At 47.7% G+C, this 26,351-nt stretch overlaps 1 protein-coding gene across 1 annotated transcript in view; it reads right to left on the bottom strand.

The window, feature by feature from the left end:
* Itga9 (integrin subunit alpha 9) overlaps positions 1–25,587 on the bottom strand; it is a 321,363-nt gene extending 295,776 nt beyond the window's left edge. The window contains exons 1-3 of the mRNA XM_005317430.4: positions 25,128–25,587; positions 9,415–9,542; positions 7,873–7,979 (exon numbers count right to left, since the gene is read on the bottom strand). Coding sequence (XP_005317487.2) covers positions 7,873–7,979; positions 9,415–9,542; positions 25,128–25,312 — 420 coding nt within the window. The 5' untranslated portion in view covers positions 25,313–25,587. The remainder of the gene's footprint in view (positions 1–7,872; positions 7,980–9,414; positions 9,543–25,127) is intronic.
* Between the last annotated feature and the right edge of the window lie 764 nt (positions 25,588–26,351).

Raw genomic sequence — 26,351 nt, forward strand, 5'->3', positions numbered from 1 at the left:
GCTCGCCAGCCTCAGTGCTGGGGACAAGCCTGCAGTAAGAGGCTGTGAGTCAGGGCAGTTCCCACCAACAGACAGGGACCAAGTGCCAGCAACTAGAACTCACACCTGGCCATCCTTCTGTCCCACAGAATGTGCCCCTGCCTCCCATTCCAACAGGAGAGTGGGTCTCAGTTCTGTGTACGTGTCTCTGCACAACAATGACAAGGACCCCCCAGAATGCACATCTGCCTGGCCTAGCCCGCCTCTCCTGGGCATGCACCGCTCATTTCTGTTATCAGCTTATCTCATTCTGGCCAATGGCTGCATGGTCTTAAAATATTGAATTTTAAAACAATTATTTAATGTCTGTTTCCTTCAAATACACTGATTCCATGGGTTATAATGGTCCACCTTTGACTTCTTCTGGGATTCCAGAAGATGAGCAGAAGAGATGTCCTATGGAATCTCATTTTCTTTACAGTAACACTGAGAATTAGTGCTGGGTCTAAGCCACCGAGCTAGCAAGTTTTGCAAACCAGGCTGGAATCCACAGTTTCTAAATCTTGTCTCACTGCAAAGCATTCTGCATCCACGCTCCCAATTCCTACCTGAGGAGTCATCAACACACATCCCCTCAGCACCCCCCAAGGTCCTAGGACCCTGAAATAACCACCCTCAGGCAGATAGGGAGTCCCCCACATACTCGGGAGCACCCAAAGTGCACAGATTTCCCAAGGCCATTCTAAGACAAGATCACGGCCTCCTAAGCAATCTGCTTTGGATCCCTCCAGGCCAACTGCCATCAGGACCCTTGACAAGCCACTCTGCCCAAAGACAAAAGAGGACACGCTCAGAATGATTCTCAAAGCTGGGCAGCCACACTTGGTCTCTTGTCTGAAGACATTAAATACAGAAATCAATCTATTATCACTACTTCTACTGCAAACCACCTTCCTGCCTCATCACCCGATATTGTTTCTGTGCTTAAAAAAAAAAAAAAAAAAATCACACTTCTCTCAAAACATAGAAATAATATGCAGTACAGAACTAAAACATCAATAAACAAAGAACCACTTCATACCACCCATAGAGTTGTCCCTTGGTACCCAAGGCAGAGTGGCTCTAGAATGCTATTCAGAAACCCAAATTCTCAGGTGCTCAAGTCCCTTCTAAAATGGCATAGTATTTACATATAACCTATGCACACTTCATGTATACCTTCAGTCATCTCTGCCTCACTCATAACATCCAATACAGTGTAAATGCTATGCAAGTTATTATATTTTCAGTAAATGAGAAGGAAAAAAGTCCATACATGTTCAATGCAGGTACAATATTTTTAAGATATTTTTGAGCCAGTTATTTGAATCCACAGATGCAAAAATCCATGGATATCTGGGATATCAGCTGTAAGTGATTTTTTTAAATTGTCAATTCTGACTCCATTCTGATGGTTTGCACACTGGAATCACTTATCACCTAATTCTTGGGTAAATTAGTTGTACTGAAGTTGATGGATTCAGCAAAGGCCAGGGCTTAGAGGGCTTACCATGTCCTACTGCATTTCTGGGTTGGAGAGGAGGATGTTTATCACTGCCGACAGCCAGCTGCACACTGACACATATCAGGAAGGACTTGCAGTATTTAATGTCTAGTATATTGTCTACTCTTTTAAGTACCATAAACTATTTAGAGAAGGACCTTGGAGAATTCCTAGAAGTTCCCACTACTGTATTTCACACTAAACAAAACTAAAATTAAGGCATTCTGGGAAGTCAGATCAAAATGTCAAAAGCAGGCTCCATGCAGGGAGACAGCACAAAGTGAATGTAAATTATAGAAAGAAAACACTGCCTGGAGCCCGATTATCACTATGTACACACACCCATTTGACCCCTAAACTAAAATAAAAATTCTGAGGGGCTAGCTGCAAATATTAATAACTCAATCTCTCCCAGGAGTCATTATGAGGGAAAAGGAGAACATTCTCTGGAAACAGCAGGACTTACTCAGGGATGAGGGCTTAGCATATACGAGGCCATCCTGGGTTCAATTCCCAGGTGGGGCAGGGGATAGAAAAGGAAGACTCACTTAAAATCATTCTACGAAGAGGGAGGAGGGCCTGCCACCATTCCAAATCTTAGAACCAGATGTATTTCAAGCTAGAAGGGTTGCTTTTCCTCCCAAGGAATAAAAAGAGGAAGAAAACCAACAATTTCTTTCAAAGGCCTTTTTTCTTGTATTTGGAAACAGCATGTACTTCCTGGGGGGTGGGTACTGAGCCTCTCCAGGTGGCTCGGCCACAGAGATCCACCCTACCCTCCTACACGCTCATCCGCCACGTACAGATGGCCAAAGCCTCTCCCATGCTTCCAGGTTCACCGCTCACAGCCAGCCAGGCCAGGGCCACCGAGAACATCGTGTGCAGTGTGCACAAGATCAAAGTGAGGCTGGGATGCCACAAGGCTCCCCTGAAGGAGTTTCTGGATGGGGGAGGATGCAATGACTGGGGAGGCACCACAAGAAAGAGACTTGTGTGGCACTGGGAATGTTGTACAGTGGATGTCCCCCTAATGAACATTCATCAAGATGCACGCCAATGGCCCACACCCTTTTCTGCATGTGCCCCAGCTCAATAAAGAATTCACACACACACACACACACACACACACACACACACACACACACACACCAGGAAACAGCAACAGAAAGTAAATGCAAAAATGTACCCTGTGGCTTTGAAAGAAGTACACACATGGGAAGCGGTCAGGACAGCCCTGATGGCTAGAAAGGAAATGGCAGAGATAGAGCCGGAGAACACTGCTTCACCCAGAAATCATCGACAAGCTCAAATCATTTGTTGTTGTCTGAGCCTTGACAACTCTGATCAAAAGGATAGATAATGGGCTTGAACTTCCCGAGCCGCCCTCCACTGTGTGTGAGAAGCACCGGTGCCTGTATTGAGTTCAGCAGTGGTGACTGTAAGAAGTGATGACTTTATATCTTGCCTGTTTCTTAAAATATCAACTGCACACTGGGAGGGCAAGGTATAAGTACAAGAAGGGAAAGGGCTCGCCCCCCATTCCTGATGCTGTGTTTACACTGGGGATCATCTGTTCCCTGGGGCAAAACTGGAAGGTACCACACTGCTCACAGAGCCCATATGGACAGGTCTGAAGCCCTGACAGTCTGGGTCTTGCCTGAGCTCATCCAAGTGATGCCATTTGTCAATCAGAGACTTCGCTCCCTGTCACAGCTTTCCAGTTCTCCATCTGTTCCTTAACTTTGAAATCAAGACCAGATGCCCTTTTCAAAGCACCCTGCCACCTCTCCCTCTTCAAACCCAACCTTGGAATCTGATGCTGTGCTCCCTAGGGACCTAGTTCTCATCCCTACAGAACCTCCTTACTGGATTTTCAAAATGCATTCAAATGACACAACATCCTTTCTGGTTTTAATTTTAAAATACTTGCCTCCCAGAAAGCTTCAACAGGGAGAATGGAGACATTAAAGAAAAAGCAAATGGATCAAAGGCCTCTGAAACACGAATGTGGACAAGATGGCCCCTCATTGTACCTTGCTGTCACCTGTCACTTTAGAGCAGTTTGCCTGGTACTTCTATCAATGACTTAGAATCAGCCACCAAGAAAAGATGTCAACTTGGTTTCTAGATGTTCTAACAAGGATGCTCAGGCCTCAGGTTATGCAAATACACTTTAAGATACCATTCCTAAGAGATGTCCGCCAAGCATGGAAAGCAAGAGTGGTCTGTTCCCAAGTAGGTTCCAAAAAAAGGACACAAACACAAAATAAATCATATGTGCAATTTATGAGGCAATAATGTCACATTGAGTTCCAAGGACACAAAAGATATTCAGCTTGTTCCATACAGGCTCCAAGGAGGAAGCAGAGCCCAACTGGGGAAGCAAGGTTGGGTATCAAGGACACAGGGGACTTAGGAAAAGCCTTTCCTAGAAAAACTGTATAAAATCCCTGAAAGTCAGTCAACAATAAAAGGTACAATTCCATTTTAAAATGAGCAAAGACTTAGCCACTTCTATAAAAGTACAAATGGCCGAAAAGCAAAGGAAAAGATGCTCAACATCACCAGCCATGGGGAAAAGCAAACCAGATCTATAATGAAATATTATTTCAATGCCCACTGGGAAAACCAATATATATAATTTTTTTTTAATGGGGAGTTCTGGTGACTCAGAGATGTAACTCAGTGGCAGAGTGTATCAGGATGCACAAGGACCCTGGGTTCCATACCCAGTATCACCAAACAGCCAAAGAATGAAACCCTCAAGAACGTGGCAAAACCAGGACCCTTGTGCGCTACTCATGAGAATACAAAATGGCGCCACTTTGGAAAATAGTATCAAGGTTTCTCAAAAGGTTAAAAATTAAATTACCAAGTGATCCAGAAATCCCACTTCTGGGCAAATACCCAAAAGGATTGAAAACAGGATCTTGGAGAAATATTTGTAGATGCATAAATATTTGTAGATGTTTACGACAGCAATTAGTCAACAATCAGTCACCAGCAGATGAAAAGACAATTTGACTTACATGTGTCATAAAATACTATTCAGCCTTAAAAAAAAAAAAAAAATCGGTCATATGCTGCAACAAGGCTGAAGCTTGAGGACATCAGGCTAAGTGAAAGGAGCCCATCATGAGATAAATACCGATTCCACTCATATGAAATCTAAGACTCTCAGAATAGAAATTAGGAGCAGTTGCCAGGTACCAAGAGGAGGGAGTAAAGGGAGTTTTTGTTCAATGTATAGTGTTTTGAATTTGCAAGATAAAAAAATTCTAGAGATCTACTTACTGTATAATGTGCATTTAGTTAATATTAAATACAACATAAAAAAGATTAAGAGGGCTGGGGTTGTGGCTCAGCAATACAGTGCTCACCTAGCATGTGTGAGGTCCTTGGCTCAATCCTTAGCACTACATAAACAAAAAAATATAAAGATATTGTGTCCACCTACAACTAAAAAAGATACTTAAATATTTTTTTAAAAAAGATTAAGATACATTGTGCCAGTCAAGGTAGCACATGACTATAATCCTTGCGTGTGGCTCTGGAGGCTGAGGCAGGAGGATCTTATCTTGAGTTCCCAGCCAGCCTCAGCAACTTAGTGAGGGTACTAAGCAACTCAGTGAGACCCCATCTCTAAATAAAATATTAAAAAAGGGCTGGGAATGTGGATTAGTGGTTAAGCACTCCTGGGTTCAATCCCTGGTACCAAAAAAAAACAAAAAACAAAAAAAAACCAAAGACGATACATCATATATTACATTTTTTACCACAATTGGTAATGAGACGAGATGGCAGATGCCCCTCTCCTTCTCCAGCACCCATACAGAGTGGCTTACTGAATATATGATGTAATCAATGTGCAAGACATTAGAAAAACAGCTCTGCATGCAGTTAATTAAATGGGATTATCCAAAGCACCACTGTCTACAAATACTCTGCTCTGCCTTGACATCCTTTGCCAAATCTTCCCCTATGGTCCCCCCTGCTTCTTGTGTCCCCAGAGACAGCCCTTTCTGGCAGAATCTTTGTCTTGTCCCTTGGAAACAAGTCTCAGCCATAGCAAGATCATCCTTCCACCAGGCACGGTGGCAACCCTGGAGGCTGAGATGGGAGGATCATCAATTCAAGGCCAGCCTCAATTGAGCGAGAGCCCATCTCAAAATTTTTAAAAAAAAGGCTAGGGATGTAGCTCAGTGACAGAGCACCCCTGAGTTCAATCCCAGTATCAGAAAAAAAAAAATTATCCTTCCATGAGGAGAGGAAATATTTTCACAGGAGAAGACTCAGCTCTGGGCTCAATGTTCTTAAAAGCATTTTGTGACATGCTGTTGCTAGGCCACTGCCTCCTCTTTCGTTCTGAATCACAACTTCAGACGGTGCTTTGATTTATAGATGGCTGGCTTCTTCCCTTCGTTTTCTCAAAACGGCAGACATGAGTTCTGGCCCTTCTGGGGCCGAGTCCTCCTATTGAGGTCAGGCCACCAGGCCTGGAGGAATGCGACAGCTTGGCAAGGGTCCAGGGCCAGCAGTGACCGTGATTAAGGACTGGAATCCAAGGCTCACATCAGGCCCGAGGAGCACAAAATCAGGCTCCTCAGAGAAGACACAGACATTTTGTTTAGATCCTCAAGGAAGATCTGCTTCCCCGGGCTCAAATACACATATAACCCTCCCCTTTATGGCTGGGGGCCCAAAGGAAGCCTTGGTGAGTGACAGCCAGTCTCATTTTCCCTTCTCGATCATGTGCTATTATAATAAAAACCCTCCGACAGCATTCGAGAAGAGCCAGGGGCTGAAGAGACCTGTGAAGTCAAACAGTGATGCTCTGGAAGGGCAGGGGACTGACTGGGAAAGGGCACAAGGACACTGGGTGGTGTGTCAGCAGCAGGACACCTAAGCACATGCCATGAAAAAGTCACCAAGCTGTGCTGGAGTTGTGCATGTTCAGTGCCTTAGTGTTACATCTCAACAGAAAAGTTTACAAGAAAAAGAGGGGAAATGGGCAAAAATAAAACCCCCATGGTAGTTAAATTTCCTTTTTTCTCGAGTCCAACAAAACTTTCTGGGATGATGGAAGTGTTCTCCTGGCTGTCCAATACACTAAGCAGTGACCATACGTGGTTATGGCACACTTGAAGTGTGGCTAACGTGGCCAAAAGAACTGAGTTCTTAATTTAATTTTGATACATTTAAATGAATTCAAATGCGGTTGCCTCACTGGGCACTGCGACCCGAGGCCATTAGGAGCCTCAAAGGCAAAGACTTTGTGTCTCCTCCAAAGCACATAATGGATCAGAAGACTTCAAATGCATTTTGGAAGCCAAATAAATGACTAATTGAAATAGCTCATGCAATTTGGGCTGGGGATATAGCTCAGTTGTTAGAATGCTTGCCTTGCATGCACAAGGTTCTGGGTTCAATCCCCAGCACCAAAAAAAAAAAAAAAATAGTATGCAGTTTAAGGTAGGCACAGTGATGGGCACCTGTAGTCTCAGCTACTAGGGAGGCTAAGGTGGGAGAATCACTCCAACCCAGGAGTTCAAGGTCAGCCTATGCAACTTAAGAACCAGTCTCAAAAATTTTTGTAAAACATGTATTTCATAATGTAATATCATCTAGGAATGAATTGGAATCAACCACTGAAGCCAGGTGCAGTGGTGCATGCTGTAATCCCAGACACTCATGAGGCTGAAGCAGGAAGATCATAAGTTCGAAGCCAGCTTCAGCAACTCTGCAAGATCCTGTCTCAAAATTTTAAAAGGCTGGGGATATGGCTCAGTGGTAGAGCATCCCAATAAAAAAATAAATAAAAAAGAATTACTGATACACACAACATGGGTGAAACTCAGATCTTCAGAATACTTAAATAAGAGCACATACTGTAGGACTAATATGTGGTACTACCAATCACAGCAGTGGTTGCCTCAGGGTGGGAGGAGTTAACTGGATAGGAAGACAGAACTTTAGGGGACAATGGAAATACTCTATAGCATGGTGTGGGAGTGACACGGGTGTGTGCAATTGTCAAAACCCCAAACACAACTAAGAATTGTGTAATTTATGTAAATTATACCTCAAAGACAAACAAAAAAATTATGTAATGAATGAGATTTACAAAGTTCTTTTCACACGTCTTGTCAGTTCTCTACATCCATGTCTCAGCATCTTGGGATGAACATTGACATTTGGCAAGTAAATAAAAATAAGGCAAGTCATTTGTCTATGGACTAGGGCAGAATCTGCAACCTCAAAGCCATTCCTTTTTCTCTGTGCCATCCAGCTTTCCTAACAGGTCAAAGTCTATCAGTCAGGGAACCATCCCCTGCCCCAGAAGTCCTTACCAACACACGGCCATCGGCCTTGGGCTGCCGTGCCAGGCTCACCCCCATCCACTCATCATCCCGGTCTTCTCGGCAGGTCTTTCCACAGGGCATGCCCCGATTCTTCCCTGGAGAGAAAGAGGAATGTCAGACTTGGGTGGAGGCATGATCTCTACTGGTCACTACTGAAAGGTTGGTGAACAGATGTCTGTTACATGTAAAGAAATAGGGGCCTTATAACAAAATGTCAATCACCTCCATCACTATGCACCAAGCTTAATTCAATTTTGTTTTCATAGGGAGACTCTCAATGATAGAAGCAGTGCAAAGATTAATGCTCTGAAGCAAGCTCCTTCATTTGTATTATACCAGTAAGAAACAGTTGGCAAACTAGTCACTCTCAGTAGCACCAGCAGACAGGTGTCCTCTGCTGCTAAAGAAAATCACAAGAAATTTTTTATTTAAACATAATTTTTAAATAATAATGCTGGCCATGGCTGGCATATACCTGTAATCTCAGCATCTCAGGAGGCCAAAGCAGGATTGCAAGTTCTAGACCAGCCTCAGAAACTTAACAAGGCCCTAAGGACTTAGACCCCGTCTCAAAACAAAAAAAAAGGGGAGGGGATTTAGGGATGTGGCTCAGTGGTTAAGCAACACTGAGTTCAATTCCCAGTACCAAAATATTATAATTATAATAATTCTTCAAAGATCTTGGTGAAAAAGGGCTCTGGAGAAAGTAGAAACTTGAAGTGATCATAAAAATGACTCTTATTCATTGAGCACAGTTTTACGTGTGTGCTCCCTTATCTGGCTAATCTCCTCAAGCCAATCCTTGTGAGGTATGTATTTTCATCTTGGTTTGACAGGATGCAAACTGAGGCCCAAGAAGCTACAGGGCATTCCCAGTAAAGTCCAGCTGGGCTTTGAACCCAGCCAGATCCATCCTATTCCAAAGATGTATTTTCCGCTGGATCAAAGTGAGCTTTTAAAAACATCCATCAATCATATTGCTCCCCACTTAAAATCTAAGGCCTAACATTGATTTTAACATCCCCGCCCTCATACACAGAAAAGACTCCTAACACCTCACCCTGGCCTGCTAGGCCCTGTGTGACCTAGCCCCAGCCCTCCTTTCCAACCTCCTCTGCTTCTGTCCTCCCTGCCCACCACCCCAGCTACACTGTCCTTGCTCTGCTAACCCCTCTGTTTAGAGGTTCTCTCTCCCAGACCTGCCCGGCGAACAACTATGCATCTTCTAGTCATGTGGAAAGGTCCTCAGGGAGCCGTTCCCCATCTTTCCAAGATGAGATGAAGTACCCACCTTCCCTCCAGTCTTCTCATTTGTTTTCTCTTCTGACCATTCATGTTCAAAGCCAAGGATGACAGGATCCTTGTTTTGTTTACCAGTACATCCCAGTGCTTAATAACTAAAAAGTACTTAACAGACGTTTGTCGGAGGGAGGGATGACAGACAAGTGGATACGGATCAGGCCACCCTGGGGAGAAAAAGAGCACAGTGTGAAGTTGCCCATGGAAACCTTGGCAGTGACATCCACCCACCTCGAGCCATGTCCAGTTCGGTGCATCTGCGGTCAGGGTTGGTGTGGACGCGGCACTTAAACACAGCCCCGGGGGACTTCACTGAAGTGCTGTATTTGGAATCTGCTTTTGGTGCACCCACCAGGACCCTGCATATCGAGAGGAAAAGGCATTCTGTCATAACCCAGTACTGGAGAGAACAGGCAGGTGGTTAAATCCTCACCCAGCCTTGGCAATTCATCTGAATGCTTACTGGGAAATCATTACACACATGCTCGGGAGTCCTGCAGTTAACCTGTTAGATCTTCTCCGGGTGCATTAAAAGTTTAAGGGAGGGACAGGAATTGGCTCAGTGGTAGAGCACTTGCCAAGCATGCATGAGGCCCTGGGTTCATCCTCAATAGTGGGGAGGTAGGGAGAAAGCGTAAAGGATGGTGCTGAGGAGCAGCTCAATGGTAGAGCCCTTGCCCCACATGCACAAGGCCCTGGGTTCATACCCAGCACTGGGGGTTGGGCCGGGGGGGGGGGGGCGCAGAATCCGAGGATAGCTGGATGGAAACATGTAAAACCAGAAGGTTCCTCTTCAGAACATAAACTCATAACAAACCCATAAGAAAAACGCTGACAAACCAATAAAATGACGAGACACCTCACGAAATGAGATAACCAAACGGGCAATAAAAACATGAGCAGGTGCTCCCCTGTATTAGTTACCAGATAAATCCAAAAGAGACAACCCTCCAGACTCCCTAGAAGGCCCAAACCAAAAAGACTGAAAATGCCAAGCGCTGTGCTGTCAAGGATGCAGGGCAACTGGCATCCCCACACACTGCTAGCAAAAGTGTGGACTGCTAAAACCATTTGGGAAACTAGTCATGGTTTCTCATAAGGCTGAGCCCGTGCCTCCTCTATAACCCAATCATTCCATTTCTAAGACTACACCCAACACAAGTGCACATGTGGGCTCTCCAGGGGGCGTGCACAAGATGTCCCAGCTGAAAGACCCATCAGTGCCAGAGTAGCAAATCTTTTTTTTTTTTAATTTTGATATTTATTTTTTAGTTTTTGGCAGACACAACATCTTTGTATGTGGTGTTGAGGATCGAACCCGGGCCGCACGCATGCCAGGCGAGCGCTCTACCGCTTGAGCCACATCCCCAGCCCCCAGAGTAGCAAATCTTGGTGCAGTCATGCCTTGAAGTTCTAGGCAGCAAAAATCCACGGACATCCTCCTGCTGTAGCTGCAAAGCAGCAGCACACAACAGAACCCTGAGCAAGAGACACCGGACTTAAGAGCTTCCTGCTCCAAATCCACGTATCTGAAGTTGAAAAGCTGGTGAAGCTTAACTATGGCATTATAAGGTCAAGAGGACGGTTCTCTCTCCAGGGAGTAGAAAGGGAGATTGTAACTGGTTTCTGGAGATGGTTATCATGATTTCACCTGTGCAGTGCTCAAATTCATAATTCATTTAGTTGTGACATGGGCGCTTTCAATTAAAATAAAAGGGGAGAGATTTAAAGATGCCATTTCTCTTCTCTGCCCTCCTCCTCTTGCCGCCCCCTCCCAACCTCACAAACATGTCCAGCATCAGTGGGAAATCATGAACCACATCCCCTATCCCAACAGAGAAGATGGTTTGCCCTCAGATGAAGGCAGGAAAGCAGCTCTGTGTGCTTCACTTTGAACCACAAAGCTGCAAAGCCGGGCCATCCCCAGTGGGCCCCGCTACAGGGAAAGAAGCACACCATGAGGAGGAAGAGTCAGATCTGAGCCTGGGTGGGTGCAGAACACGGGGAAATGGCTGTAAGTCCCCTCCCAATGGTACAAACATCCTCTTGCCCTATAGTTTAGTGGCTTGCTTTTAGAAAGTTGTCAACCAAACATCTACAGCAGAGATTACTTAAAAAACACTAATTAGACACAGTTGTACTGAGATGTGAGCCATTTGGAAAAGTCTTGTAGAATGAGACTTTAATCTAAATCCACACCGATGTTCAGAGAGTAGAAAATTCCAAGCCACTGTTTAAGGAGAACGTGAGTGGTTCCATATCTCCCGCAGGCTGGAGAGCAGAGGAGGCCAACCTGGCCAAGACGCTCATTCCACTCAGGAAACTCATCCTCTCCTCCATGCCTTGGAGGACGACACACCTTCTGCTAAGCATCTGTGGGGAGGTGTCCGCCAGAGACTGGAAAGATCCTAGACAGCCTCCCTGAGGACGAAGCAAGCACGCCAGGGCTCCCCTCACTCCGTCCCAAGAGTCACCTTCTGAAGGTCTCATTCACCCAGTCACCCCCACTCTGGCCTCAGAATGACACTGCTTCCCCATCAACACTCTGGCTAGGCACACAAGGCCTCCCTCCCACAGCAGCCATCTGAGACCCTCAAGCAGGACTGGCAGACATCACAAAGAACCCCGATGCCAGGGTTCATGGGAAGGCGTGGGGATGCCGTCTGAGTTTCCAATGCCCCTGAGCTGAGCTTCCACACCCTGAACCTGAAGGATCCAGAGCACACACAAAGACAGGGAGGTGCCAGCAAGGTGGAGCACACCTGTAATCCCAGTGGCTCGGGAGGCTGAGGCAGGAGGATCGTGAGTTCAAAGCCAGCTTCAGTAACTTAGCAAGGCACTTAGCAACTCAGTAAGACCCCCGTCTCTAATAAAATATTTAAAAAGGGCTGGGGATATGGCTCAGAGGTTAAGCACCCCTGGTTCAAACCCCAGTACCAAAAAAAAAAAAAAATGATTTCCCCCTTTCCCCAAAGGGATCTCTCCAGGTAAGTCTTGGAGGGTATGTATTTGCTTCTGTGAAGATGCCTGGCTGAAGTGTGACATAAGGGAGGCCCTCCACAGTCAGGGTACCCACCCCTGCAGCCCTACCCACTTCAGTAATGCTCAGGGTGGTTCTTGCTGAGCAGCTCACGCTCCTCTGGTCTCACCATGGTGGGCCACGGCTATAGAATTCCCAAACAGAAGCAGGGCTGGAACCCACAGCCCTTTGGAAACCTAACCGAGCACTTGCCCAAACAGACCACACACTGCCTCGCTCTCCCGCACAAGGGCAGTTTGTCGGCCCTTGGCTGCTCTAACACAAATGCATAATGACACACAGAACGAAACTCCAGTGAGAAAAAAAAAAAAAAAAAAAAAAAAAACCACATGAAGAGATTCATTTCCCCCCTTTGCTTCTGAGCCTGAGCCTAGAGCCACTGGGGTAAATTAAGGATTGTGCGCTCTAACACCAGTTGTTTTCACAGGTGAGAAGAATTAGTAGTTGGACATATCAAAACTGCTGAAGCATCGTCAGCAGGCCCCCATGTCGAGTCCTAGGAGCTGGGGACACAGCTCCCTTGAAAACCCCAGGGCCACAGTGCTGGGACCAAATATTCCCAAATCCAAATTCACATCAGCAGGGCGAACAACTGCCATTTGTAATTCACTTTTGAAAAGTCACCACACACACACACACACACACACACACACACACACACACACACACACACACGCAGGGCTTGGGACTGGAGCTCAGTGGAAGAGTGCTTGGAGTGCACTGGATTCAATCCCCAACATCACCCCGTCTCCAAAACAACAAACAAGAGAAAAATCCATCACCTATGATGGTTGGGTAATGGCTAACGGCTGCGAGAATCAATCTATGATGTGCTGCAACTGTCATTGCGACTCTGGAAACTTCAGATAGCACACCGCCCTCAATTCAGATTCCTAGGCATGTCCGACCCAGCAGGCAGGGAGTTGGAGAGCTGAATCTTCAACCACTGTTTCTGGACCCTAGAGCCACAGTCCAGTGGGGCCAAATCTACATCAAAATCTAAAATAGACCCTTTCCAGCGTTCTCCAGTTCCAATCATTTACCAGCGAATGGATGCAATTTCAATTATTCTTTATGACTGAGTAGATCCCCATTGTGTGTGTGTGTATACCCACACTGAAAAAAATGCACTAGAATCCAAGTCCAATGTCTAATGTTCTCTCTCATGTGTGGAAGCTAGAGGGGAAAAAATACTAAGAGGAGGATGTCCAGAAACTAGAAGTGAGAACAGTAGAGTTGAAGCCAGAGACGGAGGACAGGGAAGAGGGGTAGCAAAGGGGAAGAACTGGGGAATAAAGTTGACCAAATTATGCTATGTGCACGAATGATTACCTCAATGCATTCCAGTTTTATATATAAGTATAATGCACCAGTTAAAAATAAATACATAGAAGGAAGACTGATAGAGAAGAGGTAGAAGATCAGGGGGAGTAGGAAGGAGAAGGGAAGGAAGTGAAGGTGATCATAACTGGGAAAATGAAACAGAAAACTGTTTAACTATGTCAAAATGAACCACACTGTTATGTGTAACTACAATGCATTAAAATAATTTTTTTTAACTTTTAATATAACAGAAGGGACCTAATGAATAATTTATTTCTAAGCCCAAGGTACTTGATGGTTCTAACAATGGCTGATGGAAACACTGATAATAGCCCCCTAGTTAAACTTCTGATCAGCTGGCGAGATGAGGTTTTTTTTTTCCCCAAAATCTTGTGCAATGGAAAATAAAGCCAGATAGAGAGACAGGTGTGCACACTGCAGGACACTCAATGGCTGGCACACTGGAGCAGGCATTTGTATCAACACTTACAGAACCCTGTGGCTGGCTCCACCTGAGTCACTTATTTTTTGGTCCAGGGATTGAACCCAGGGGCACTTAACCACTGAGGCCACATTCTCGGGCTCTTTTGAGACAAGGTCTCACTAAGTTACTTAGAGCCTCAGTCACTGAGGCTGGCCTTGAACTTGTGAACCTCCCACCTCAGCCTCTGGGATTACAGGCATGTGCCCTTGCTTCCAGATGAGCGTGGCTTTTCTGAAGTTCATTCAACTGGCTATTTGCCAGGCTGATCCTAGGAGATAGGACAATAGCTCAGACGTGAGGACAAGCTACTGAAAAGATGTCAACTATTTTTTCCTCATTGTTCTTGGTTATATTGACACTCCAACCATTTCAACCATCCCCCCCAAAATCTTCCCTGATTCACCTAAGACAACATATCTTTCCTCTCTATGGTCACCATACCAAAGGACTTGTGCATTTCCAACAGGCTCCACGTCAATAAACCATCTTGCTGATCCTCGCTTCTACCAGCTCCTTCAAGTGCAGTCCCCAGACCAGCAGTGTGGAGAACACGGGGCCCTTAATAAACGTGCAGAATTCCAGGCCATCCCAAATGGCTAAACCAGAATGTGCACTTAAAGCAATCTGTAGTCTAGGAAGTGCTATATAACAACCTACCGTGATTACAAATGACCAAGTTCAGTTGGAGCCAATAGACTGCCCTTGAGAAGTGAGGTTCTCCTCCTATCTCAGCCCCAGTTAAAGACACCACAAACTTCAAAGATCTTTGGTGTCCTCTCATTAGCCTAGGAATCTGGGTTTCTAATTAGGGCAACTGTAGGTAGCAGGCATTTAGAGCATGCGTGCAGGTTTGGGGCAAGGCTGTGTTGAATTTAATCTCTACAGCAACCCACTGGGACATACTATTATTATCCCTGTTTCACAGACAGGGATGCAGAGGACCAGAGGTAGTCCCTGGATCTGACCCATCCCACAGCTGCCTAGCTGCAGCATATGCCCCAGCAGCAGAGGGGGAGACTAAAAGACGCATGCCCCTGGGCAATACTGCCCACTCCTGGTCCTACCCAGCTCACATCAGCAAGAAGAAGGGAAAAGGGAACCATTGTGGATACAGCGACTCTTCTTCTGGTCATTCACACACATGGCCATGCCTGAGAAAGTCCAAGGAAGGCTCTGTGGGCAGCTCTAAGGATAGAGCTTGAATCTGTAAGCTCCATCAAATCAGAGGATAGACCAGGGTTTGGTGCAGAAAAGAAACCTTTCTCTACCACCACCACCACCGGCTCAAGTGACCCAAGAGATGAATCCCAGTCACCTTGCTTTTCTAAAACACTGGCACTGTGGCATGGTGTTAACTGGAGGTTTAGCCCCTCTTCAGAAGTAGTTCACATCCATGTTGGACACAGGAGCCCATCTGCACATCTGCCAGCACCAGATGCACTCCTGAGTCTGATTTGCTGCTCAATTCAATCCTATCAGGCACCTTCTTGCAAGCATTCCACTTGGACGCACTCGGCCACTCCTCTGCTACACAACAGCTGGGACCCGAGCCCAGGGTGACTGTGTCCAGGGGCACGCTTCTTTTAGTCTCCCCCAAACTCCCTCCTAGCATGGCAGCTTCAATGCCTTGTTTTTGCAATGGAGGTTCTTCCTCAGTTTCCCCATGTGTGGTTGAGTGGCTGCAAAGGTTCCATCCCAGCACCCACCTTGCTCCGAACTCCTCCCTCACTCCCGTAAGTTACCTGGAGGTAAGTTTCCTGGAGAGCAGTGGCAGAGAAGGGCTGAGCCACAGCTGCCTCCCTGGGGAGGCCAGGAAGCAACAGTATCTAAAGGTTTCCTCCCTCCCGGCAAATGCCACAGCAGCCACTCCACAGAGCAAAATTATAGCTAGATCCAGGACAGCAACTGGGGATTACAAACTTTAAGCCCATTAGGTTTGCTTTCATGTATTTGATCCCAAAGCCAAAGTTCCCCCCGAGGGACCCACATTTCAGTGAATTCAATCACTGTGTGTCCACCACAGGGAAACCCCAGGAATCCCTCCACATCCCTCACTGGGCACAAAACAGCCAAGGCTTCAGCAGAAGGAGGCTGGTGCCAGAGAGCCACCTCGGACCACAGTGGGCCCTTCATTCCCAGAGAGAGATGACACTGCAGTGTTCACCAACTGGAGCCGAGACCAGAAAGTCTCAGTAGCTCCTCTATTTGAGGAAACTGAGGGTCCAGGTGTTTAAGCAGAGACAGGGCTTTCCAGGAGTTTTAAGGGCTTTCAACTAATGGTTGCACCTGAATCCTAAGCTCTGTGGGCCAGTGCCTCAGGGTGATGATGTGTAAGATACACAGGGAGTAACATGAGGGTCAAACTCTGCCTCTACAAGCTGTGTGACCTCCAGCAAGTTTCTTACCCACTCTCAGTTTTCCTCTTTTGTAAAATAGGAGGAACAAATCCAAGATGGATTCTTGTGATGTTTAGGCAAGAGGATATTTACAAAGCGCCCTGCATGGTACCTGTTACAAACACAGGCAAAGTGTTGGAATGTTGGGCAGCCACAGGCCAAATGCCTTGACAACCCACTGTCCCAGCTCCACCTCTTGGCAGTAACTCAGGAGCTCAGATCTTTAGAACTGTGGTTTCTTCTCTGATGTGCTAGGCAGGAATTGATTCAGACTCTCAGTTCACATAACAAAAATCTGGGAGTGTCCAGGATGATTTCCCCACCAGCCACAATAGAAAAACAGCCACAGTTCTCCACCTGCCCTTTTCAATGTAACTTTGCAGCTTCTTCCATCAAGAAGTGTAGTCTGAGGTTTTAGCTCAGCTGCAGAGCACTTGCCTAGCACATGGGAAGCACTGGGTTCGATCCTCAACACCATAGAAATAAAGATACCGTGTACAACTACTAAAAAAAGAAAAAAAGAAAAAAAAAGAGGTGCAGTCTGTTCCCCCTCCTCAATGTGGGCCAGCCCTGCAACTCAGAGGCCAACAGCACACAGGAGCAGAGATATGGTCTGGCCTTTGGACTTGGGCCTCAAGAGACCATGTATTCTTCTGATGGTCCCTTTAGCACCCTGCCCAGACACATGTGCACCAGTCCAGGTGAGCCTGGAGAAGGGAAGATGATATCTAAACAGATGAGACACCCCAACTAAAGCTGTCCTACCCCAGCCAACCAGTCGACTCAGAAGTGGACCAGATGTGAGAGGGAGCCCAGCTCAGAGCAGAAGAAACACCCAGCTGAGCCCAGCCTCAGAATCATGAGCTGACAGATGGTGGCTGGTGATAGGGTGGTTTATTACACAGCAAAATTGTGATAACAGAAAAACGGATATATCATCCAGCAAGGGAATGCCACTTCTGAAGGAAACTGGGCCATGGGAACTCCATCGCCCACCAGCTGCTCTCAGGGCCAAACCAATTACCCACAGCAGAGGCTGAAAACTACCACCATCCCTCCCCTGGCCACCTGATCTCCTTTCCCTCCCCCAAGGGGATCTTCGTCACCAGCCAGGACCATAAGCTTTCTTAATGGCCCTGATGTAACAGGCAGGGTAGGATGGTGGAAATAGCCCTGAGGAGAGTGTCTGGAGTCACACCCAGGAGTAGGCCAGCTCCTCTCCAGTCAGGTGAGCACAGAAGGTCCTCTGGCTCCCACCCTTATCTCTGGACAAAGACAACAAATGCATGGTTCCCCTCCCAGGGCAGCAATGAGGCACAAAAGGAAATATGGCAGACAGCAAAGCATTGGGGGGACTGTGCATCCCTGGTGAGTGGATTAGGGTCTTTCCTCTGCAAGGCCAAGGGCAAACAAAAATGCTCCCAGAAGCGGCATGGGGCACTCTTTCTTCCTAATTCCTTGAACAGGATCTTGATACACATCTGACCCCGAGAACAGTCAGACCAACAATACAATAGATCCGAGTTCCTATCATAGCCCTGAAATGTCCTTCCCAAATATCTTCCACAAGTGACTTGGCCTGTGTGCCTCGGCAGTAAACCCCCCTGCACCAGGGTAACTGAGCACAACGTCCCCAGCACCCTGCACACTGGAAGCATTCCTACAAGGCGGGAAGAAAAAAAATCTTACTATGGGAATTATAGGTTGCAGTAAATAAGAGGAGGAAGAGGAGCACGATTATACAGGAAAATGCAGAGTTAGAAAATGAATGAAGCCAGTGGAGTTCCACGCCCAGCTTAGGAAGAGTAGAGAGGCCCAGGAAGAGTCCCCGCGGCGGCACTGGCAATGCTTTTACATTTAGTTTATGGTATGTATGTGGGTTTTCCCCCCTCTCCACCACCTCTACCCCACCTCGGAAACGTACACCTATTTCCCAGACTTATGTGGAGCTGGGGATGGAACCAGAGTACCCAGAACAGGGCTGGGGTGGCCTCCCACCAGATCCCAGGCTCTGCAAGACCACAAAGAGGCACATACAACTCTAGGACTTACAATTCCACAAGTCTGATTGAAGGCCCTGCTATCACTCTATGTCTGGCATTAAAACAAGTGTTCTCAGAAAGATGAGGCATTCCAGAATATTCCATGGATTTACCTAACCTTCTTGGGCTGCTTTGTCACCACGCCTCACCCACTCCAAGTCTCCTGGCTCCCACTGTTTACTTAGGAAGCTCAACCTGGAGAACAAATGGGCTGCTACAATGGCCGACAGTATGTGAGGGAGGAATATTTGTAACCTCAAATATCTGACCACCAAAAAAAAAAAAAAAAAGCAGGAAATTTCCTCCATCTCGGTTCACACCTTCACCTGGGAGGCCGCCTCTCCTACCTGTTGCTTTTGCCAATTCAAATGCCCAGAAGTCCCTTTTGCTCACCTAAAAAAAAAAAAAAAAAAAAAAAAAAAAGTTCCAAAGACTATTTTTTTTTTTTAACCGTCTTAGACTCACTTTAGCTTCCTAAGACTGCCTCTGGCAAAAAAGAAAGGTAGGGATAAAAGAATTTATTCTGCTTTGATTGGTAGCCAAATCCACTTGGCTAAAAGGATTTGCAGTTCAGAGAGCTTGATGGCTCACCATGAGGTACAATCCTGGCCTCAGAAATCCCTCACCTATGACTTCTGATGTTAGAAAGCTATGACCCGTCAGCTGAAACAAAGATGCACTAGATTCTGTATCTGGGTCAGTTCCAAGGCCCTGACATCAAGCCTAACTTTCCATACCCCAACCAGAGTGATATGAGCATAGACAGATGAGCCCTGCCACAGGACAGGCCAGAAGCATATCTCCCAGCATCCTAAGGCAGCTCCTGCATTAAGGGCTCCAGGGCAGCCTGGAGGTGTGCTTCACCTCCTGCTTACCAGCGGCCAGGGGCAGTACGGGACAGTCAGCTGAAGCCTCCAGATGCTGCCCCTTTCACATCCTCTGCAGTGGTTGAGCCAAGACAGCTCCAGCCCATGGCTGGTCATGACAGAGCATCACCATTTCTGCCCAATGGTCCCCACGGGGTTAACTGAGATTCTAATCAGATCTGCATCACAACCTGAGGCTCTCTGCTTCACCTCCCTCTCTCTTTGGTATACCATCCCTCCAACAATTCTCTTACACCCCCGTCAGTTTGCATCTTCAAGAAGCAGATGCTGACAAAGTCCCCAATAAAAATGATCTCATAGGATGAGGTGGAACTCTAAGCCACAGCTCCCCAACTGGCAAACTAGAAACCACACGTCAACTTCGCAACCATTCGGCTGAAGAACATGATGCCTATGGAAGCATCTGACCCTTCCTAGATGCCCAGAAAATATTATCTGATGGAAATAAGTTTTGATTTTTAAAGTTACCAGCAATTCCCTCCTAAGTGGATTATTTCAGAGAACACTGTGGCTGCTTTTAATAAACGCAAAAACATTTTCCCTGGACAAGTCATAACAGAAGTTATCAGAAGGAGACCATTTCCTGAACAGCAGCATGTCCGCAGGGAATGGCTGGGGCCTGCCCTTCACACCCTCACACCAGGCTGTTAGACACTGGCTGGAGGCAGCTGCTGTCTGCTCACTCCACAAGGCTCTGCCCTAGGCAAGACAGCCGCCTCTGCCCGCCACCTTCAGCACCAGCTCAAGAAACAGCACCCTGGCTACTTCTCAGCATCTCCAGGGAAACACCCCAGAAGCCAGGAGAAGATGCCTTCTGGGTCCTCTTAGAAAGCAGCCCACACATGTGTGTGGTCCCTTCCCAAGAGCTTAAGAAAGCAGGTTCTGCAGGGCAAGCGAGGTCAGAAAATGTCATTTCCAGAATACGCAGCTGAGGAAGTACAACTGCACCTTCCCCTAGGAGCCAACCTGGGACAGAGGAAGTCAGGGAGCACGCCCACAGGGAGGTTATGAGAAGGCAGGCTGCCACCAGCACATCCGGGTGTTTCTGAACAATTGCAAGGCAGGAGCCGTGGAGCCCATAACTCCAGGTCCACATATTTCTCCTTCACATGAGTCTCTCCTCTACCCTTAGAGGTACCCAGGCTGTCTGAGAACCAGCTCCCCACAACTGGAGCCTATACCATATCTTAGATTTTGTCCGAGACAGACTAGAACCCCACAATTTTCTCATCTACCCGATTTGCAGGTGGACTTTAAATTCCTGAATCCCCACTCCTAAGCCCAGAACAGGCACTCCAGTGTCTAATGAATAAAAAGAATCTATTCATCTGCTCACAATTTTCAGATTTAAGCACCTCTGTTTGGGTTTTAGCACTCAAAATATGCCAATGGTCGATTTTTTCATTTAAAATCTTTTGATCCTTGTCTAGCTCTGACTAAAAGCATTGCTCTAAACCCACACTGTCCAACAGACCCTTCTGTAGTGAAAATACCCTCTCTGTTGGCTGTCCAAGACAGTAGCTAGTAGCGACACGTGGCTATTAATGTAAGCTAACACAACTGAGAAACTGAATTCTTTAATAAGAGTTTCAGTTCATTTCAATTTAAATAGCAAGACATCTGGCTAGTGGCGACCACCCTGGGCAGCTCCCCAGAACTGTCCAGTTTGCTCCTTTTTACCCTCAACCTGAATGCAAATTGAGGACACGTTCTCCTTGGCTCTGAACAGCCCATTTCTCACTGAACAATGCTCTGAAGATCTTCTCAAAGCAAGAAGTCAAGTGCATCTTCCATTTCCGAGCGCTGACACTGTGCCTGAGAGCAGCCGTCTCGACGTGTCCCAGGAGAGGGGGGCAGGAAGCATGTCTCCAGAAAGGAAGCCAGTGCACCCAACCACTCCAGGGCGTCTGGGGTGGGGGGGGGTGTACACCAGCAGGGCCACATTTATTTATATCACAAAGTGTTACAGCTGTCGGCTCTGCAGCTGAGGAGCCGCCAGGGAACTGGACAGAAGTCAGCTTTGTCTGTGTTCCCTGGCACCTACTGCTGTTGTTTAAAGGATGCCAGAAGATGTGCAGGGGGCAATAGAGGAGACCTCTGGATAGGCAGACATGCTCTAGGTGTCATTAGAAAAAAAAAGTAAATTGAGTCAATCGCATGTTTGCATTCAAACTGATAAGAGTGTTATTAGGTTATTCTGCTCCAATTCTCAGTGCTCTGGGCATAGTGACAGAAGGACCATTAAATAAGCACTTTGAGAAAAGCTGAGTGTGTGGCTCTGTCCTCAGTAGAATATGGCCATAGGAATCAGATTCAGCACCAAAGCTCAGAAAAGCAAGATCACCCCCATGCTTTACATAGGCACCTAGGACCTGCGGATCAGTGACAATTTCAGTTTGCAAAAAATTGGTAGAAATGCTGTTACAAGATTGAAGCAGTGATAGTTCTGACAGCACATCCACATGCTCTGTGATAATGCACTGGGACAGGGGGCATCTCTGAAAATGCGGTATAGATTGAATCTAGAATGTCCCCCACAGACCCATTTGTTAAAGGTTTAGTTCCCAGCTTGGCATTATTGGGAGGTGGTGGAATCCTGAAAAGGTGGGGCCTTGTCCAAGGTCACAGGGGATGTCCCCTGAAAAGGGATAGTGGGATCTCAGCCCCATCCTCTCTTTTTGCTCCATGGCTATGAGGTGAACAGCTTTGCTCCTCCATGTACTCCCATTATGATGTACGAACCCACCACAGGCCCCAAAGCAATAGGGTCAACTAGCTGTGAACAGAAACCTGAAACCTCCAGAATTGTGAACTAAGATACACCTTTTCTCTTTAAAACTATATCAGGTGTTTGTTATAGTAACGGAAAGCCAACAGGGGAAACCCTCAGCTCTGCTACCCAGTGTCCCTTCCAGCACATTCCCTAAACCCAATACAACCTCTCCCTGTAAAATGAATAATTAGCATGAAAACATGGCAAATCACCAGAGACCCAGTTAAGCTAAAGAGTACTTTCTTCCAGCTGGGTAGTATGGCACACACCTGTAATCCCAACAACTCAGGAGGCTGAGGCAGGAAGACTAGAATTTGAAGCTAGCCTGAAGATACAGGGGTTAATTGACATTTGTCATGGTTTCCTTTCAAAGTTTCAACACGCTATTTTCTTTTTTATGTCTAAATTGCTTACCTTCCTCATCTACCTGTGATCACATATTTGCCAGCACCACATAGGTGTCTACTCTTCCATGACACAACAGCAGCCCTTTGCTAAACTACTCCAAAACCCCAGTGCTGGAATAAACTGATGCACGTTCCTAAAGTACACATTTGAGCTTCACTGGCACTTTGGTAATTCAATAGAGATGGCCTCAAAACCTCCATCCTCTCTGACACAGCAATTCTAAGCCCAGGGATTGATTTGAAGGAAATAATTAAGGATGTCCGCAAGGATTTAGTCATTAAGGATGTTTAATAAGGATGTTTACCCCTGCTCTTGTTAATAATTGTGAATAATTAGAAACAACCTACGTGGCCCTGAAGTGGAATTAGAAGAGCCAGGATTCAAGGACTGCCCTACAGTAAGAGACCAATAATCAATCACTTCATCAACCAAGATTAAAAATTAGAGACTTAGGATAGATGCAGATTTTGTAGGACCTGAATCAAGAGAATGGAAATGAAGAACGGCAAAAACTAAGAAAATAATTAAGGCAATGTGGGGGGACAACGTGCGGGGGGACAACGTGCTTCAAAAAGATTTTATTAGAGTGCACCTGAGAAGCTACAGGAACAAGCACTCCAACATAAAGAGCAGCTGGCTCAGCATCAGACCAGGAGAGGACATTGGGTTCCCATGGACCCCAGAAAGAGCAGTCCTTCTGCTGGCTACAAGGCCCCAACTTTATGCCCAGTTCCTCCCTACTATCTACCCAGAGTGCCAAGTTTAAAACTAGACCATCTTTTCCTGCACTTGCCAAATGTATTCACAAAACAAAGCTTTTCCTCATCCCTTTTGTAAAAGCAAAGCAAGCTGAGCAACTTCTCTGTCAGGTGTGTTCTTAACTCTACCCACCTGTTCCCATCTGGAAAAATCTTGACCAGTGGACCCATGCAAATCCAGGTGAGGGGAGCTTGGCACCTCTCCCTCTAGCCATTAAAAAATTGGAGAGCACATCAGGCAGCAGCATCTGCAGATTGCACCCAATGCCCTGGCTCACTCAGTTGCCTGCCCTTTCTTCAGCAACCCCTACCCAGAGCAGCCCTGCTGTTTTTGACAGCTCTTCCTACATGCCTAGTACCAAGGTCACACAGTCTGGGAGCCCAGCATGGGCTCCTGGGATGTGTTCTCCAACTGCTTCTGCCCAAGTTGTGTCTGTACCAAATCCAAAGCCCACAGTAGACCTGAAGTCTGGAGAGCATAGCAGAGGCATTGTCTTTGTTTGAAAAGATGGATTTAGCAAGTGTAGGAAGAAAAAGTCCAGTCAAAAACTCAGCAACTGGAGTAAATGTTGGGGTTGGTGGTGTAGAACTAGATAACAGCTGCACAAGGACTTTGAAAGCTAGGAGAGCTGCCTCCAAGAAAACCAAACAGCATGATTGTTAAGGAGCCAGCTGGTCAGAGTTCTTTCCTGCAGGAATGCCTAAGGACCCCCATCTACACACCACCCTTTTCCATTAGCCTCTGCTCCATTAGCAGTGGCTCTCTAGCATCTGTGAATGCACAAGTGACACTGATCTCCACCTCCCACCTGCCACCCCTGAAGATGCTCACACTGCTGATTAAACAATACAATCAACCCCCTCCCCCCTCAATAGCTGTCACCTGGACCCACATGGAGGCATGATACTGAAGAGATGAGGAAGAGGGAGGAGCTACTCACAGCCTCTCACTCTGATGAAAAAGTAACTATGAAGTGGTTATTTTATTCTCTGCGTTCAGAAGAGGTGGCCAAAAAGCACCAGTCTCCTTAGTTCTCCAGTTAGGCTGGGCACTGAAACTCTGAACACAGCTGATGGTGCCTAATGAGAGGCCCCACCATTTCTTCCCACCCACCCCTCTGGAGTGGGGAGCCAGGGTGCAACTGGACACTCTGGCCTCTACAAAACCTAAGCTCCTCTCCCAAGACACATTGTGTCATTTGCCTCAGATGGTACATGACAGGATGACCCAGTCACACAAATTTTGTCACTTAGGGTTCCCCCCTTATTCTTCCCTACACCCCGGCGCCTCTCAGATCCGCTTCCACAGAGGAGGCTTCTGTCCACTGCGCCTATCCTGGAGGACCCCGCTGCGCCCCCGTCCCCCACCCACCACACACAGAGCCCTTTCCCCTCACACAACTCCGGGTTACTGTTTCCTGCATGCAGTGGCGCTGGACAGACAAAACTATCCCCAAGAGTTGCACTGAGGTCTCCTGGGGTTCCTGCGGAGTTCGGGATGCTCGGCCCCTTGGAGGCAAATAGGTTGAGTTACTTTGCGATCCAGAGGGTAAAGTCGAACCTGACAACCAGAAAGGTTCCCCCTGCACGCTGCACACTGGGACCCCCCAGGGAAGCGCCCGGCCCGGCCCCCTCCGCCTTGGGCGCCGGCCGGGACGTCAGCGGGGCCCGGACCGGGCGTCCTGCCTCCTGCCGCCTTCTCCCGGCCGCAGAGCCGCGCGCAGCGGAGACATTTAAATCGCCCCCTCGGGACCGCAGCGTGGAAGAGGCCGGAAAGGCGGCGACGGCGGCTGGCTCTGGGGCTGGCCGGGCCGGGGTCGGGGAAGCACTCACCAGCGCGTGTTGTCGTGGAAATGCTCCAGCACCGCGTAGCCAAAGAAGGAGCCGGCGGGGCCCTGGAAGCGCACGGGACGCTGCGGATCGAGGTTGTAGGCGCCCGCGGGGACTCCCGCCGCAACCAGCGTCAGGAGCAGTGCGCGGAGCCCCCCGGCGCCCCTCCGTGCCGCCGGGCTGCCCATCCCCAGCCGGCCGCCGCCCTCTCCTCTGCCCGAGAGCAGGGCGCCGAGCGCACGGGCCGCCGACGGCCAGGAGGCTCCCCCGGACTGGAGCGCTGAGCTCGGACACTGGCGGGATGCGGGCAGCGGGCCGGCACCGGAACGGTGGTTTGATCGAGCGATGAAAGCAAGCACCGGGGAGGCCGCGAGCGGGCGGCGTCCGCAGTCTGGCTGAGAAGCCTGCGCGCTGGGAGAGAGCGGGTCCCGGGCCGGGCGGCGCTGGTCTGCAGAGAGGCGCGCCCGCGGGGTGGGCGGCCCGGACAGCCCGCGGCAGGACGGCGCGCCAGTGCCCCCTGCGGGCCGCAAGTCCCCTGCGCACACGCCCTGTCAAGGAGTTAGTCCTGGGACACCCCTGGGCGTCCGGTGTGTTCCGGATTTCCTAGGCGACCCATCCCCAGCCGCTGCGAGCTCTACGGGTCCTTCCATCCCTCTCAGTCTCACACTCACATTCAGGACCAGAGCAACGCGGATGCAGGACAGGGGCCTGTTATAACCCTGCCCATCAGCTGATCCTAGTAACGTGTAGGCAACTAGCGCTCAAGGAATGTCAGGTGTTAATAACCACAATTAGCCACGTGGACACCAGCAGAGCGCCGCTGCGTGTTCTACACACTTGGTCTCCTAAGCCAGTGATTCCCTAAACGTGGTCTCGGGACCCGCAGCACCGACATCACCTGGGAGATAATTTGTCAGAAATGCAAATCCACAGGTCCCAATCCAGATCTGTCGAATCAGAAGCCAAGCCCAGGGGGTTGGGGGTCTTGCGTTGTGTGTACAAGAGCATGTGCGTGTGTGATTGAGACAGAACACATAAAGTTTAACATTTTAACCAGCTGTTGTACAACCAATACCACCACCCAGCTCCAGAACGCTTTTCATTTTGCAAAGCAAACCACCCATTAAACAATAACCTCCCTTGTTTTTTTTTAAATGTATGAAAAATGATATGTCATGAGCTTTGTAATGTTTCGAACAACCAATAAAAAAATTTAAAAAAACAACA

The sequence above is a fragment of the Ictidomys tridecemlineatus genome, chromosome 2 (assembly GCF_052094955.1).
Source record: "Ictidomys tridecemlineatus isolate mIctTri1 chromosome 2, mIctTri1.hap1, whole genome shotgun sequence".
Lineage (NCBI taxonomy): Eukaryota > Metazoa > Chordata > Mammalia > Rodentia > Sciuridae > Ictidomys > Ictidomys tridecemlineatus.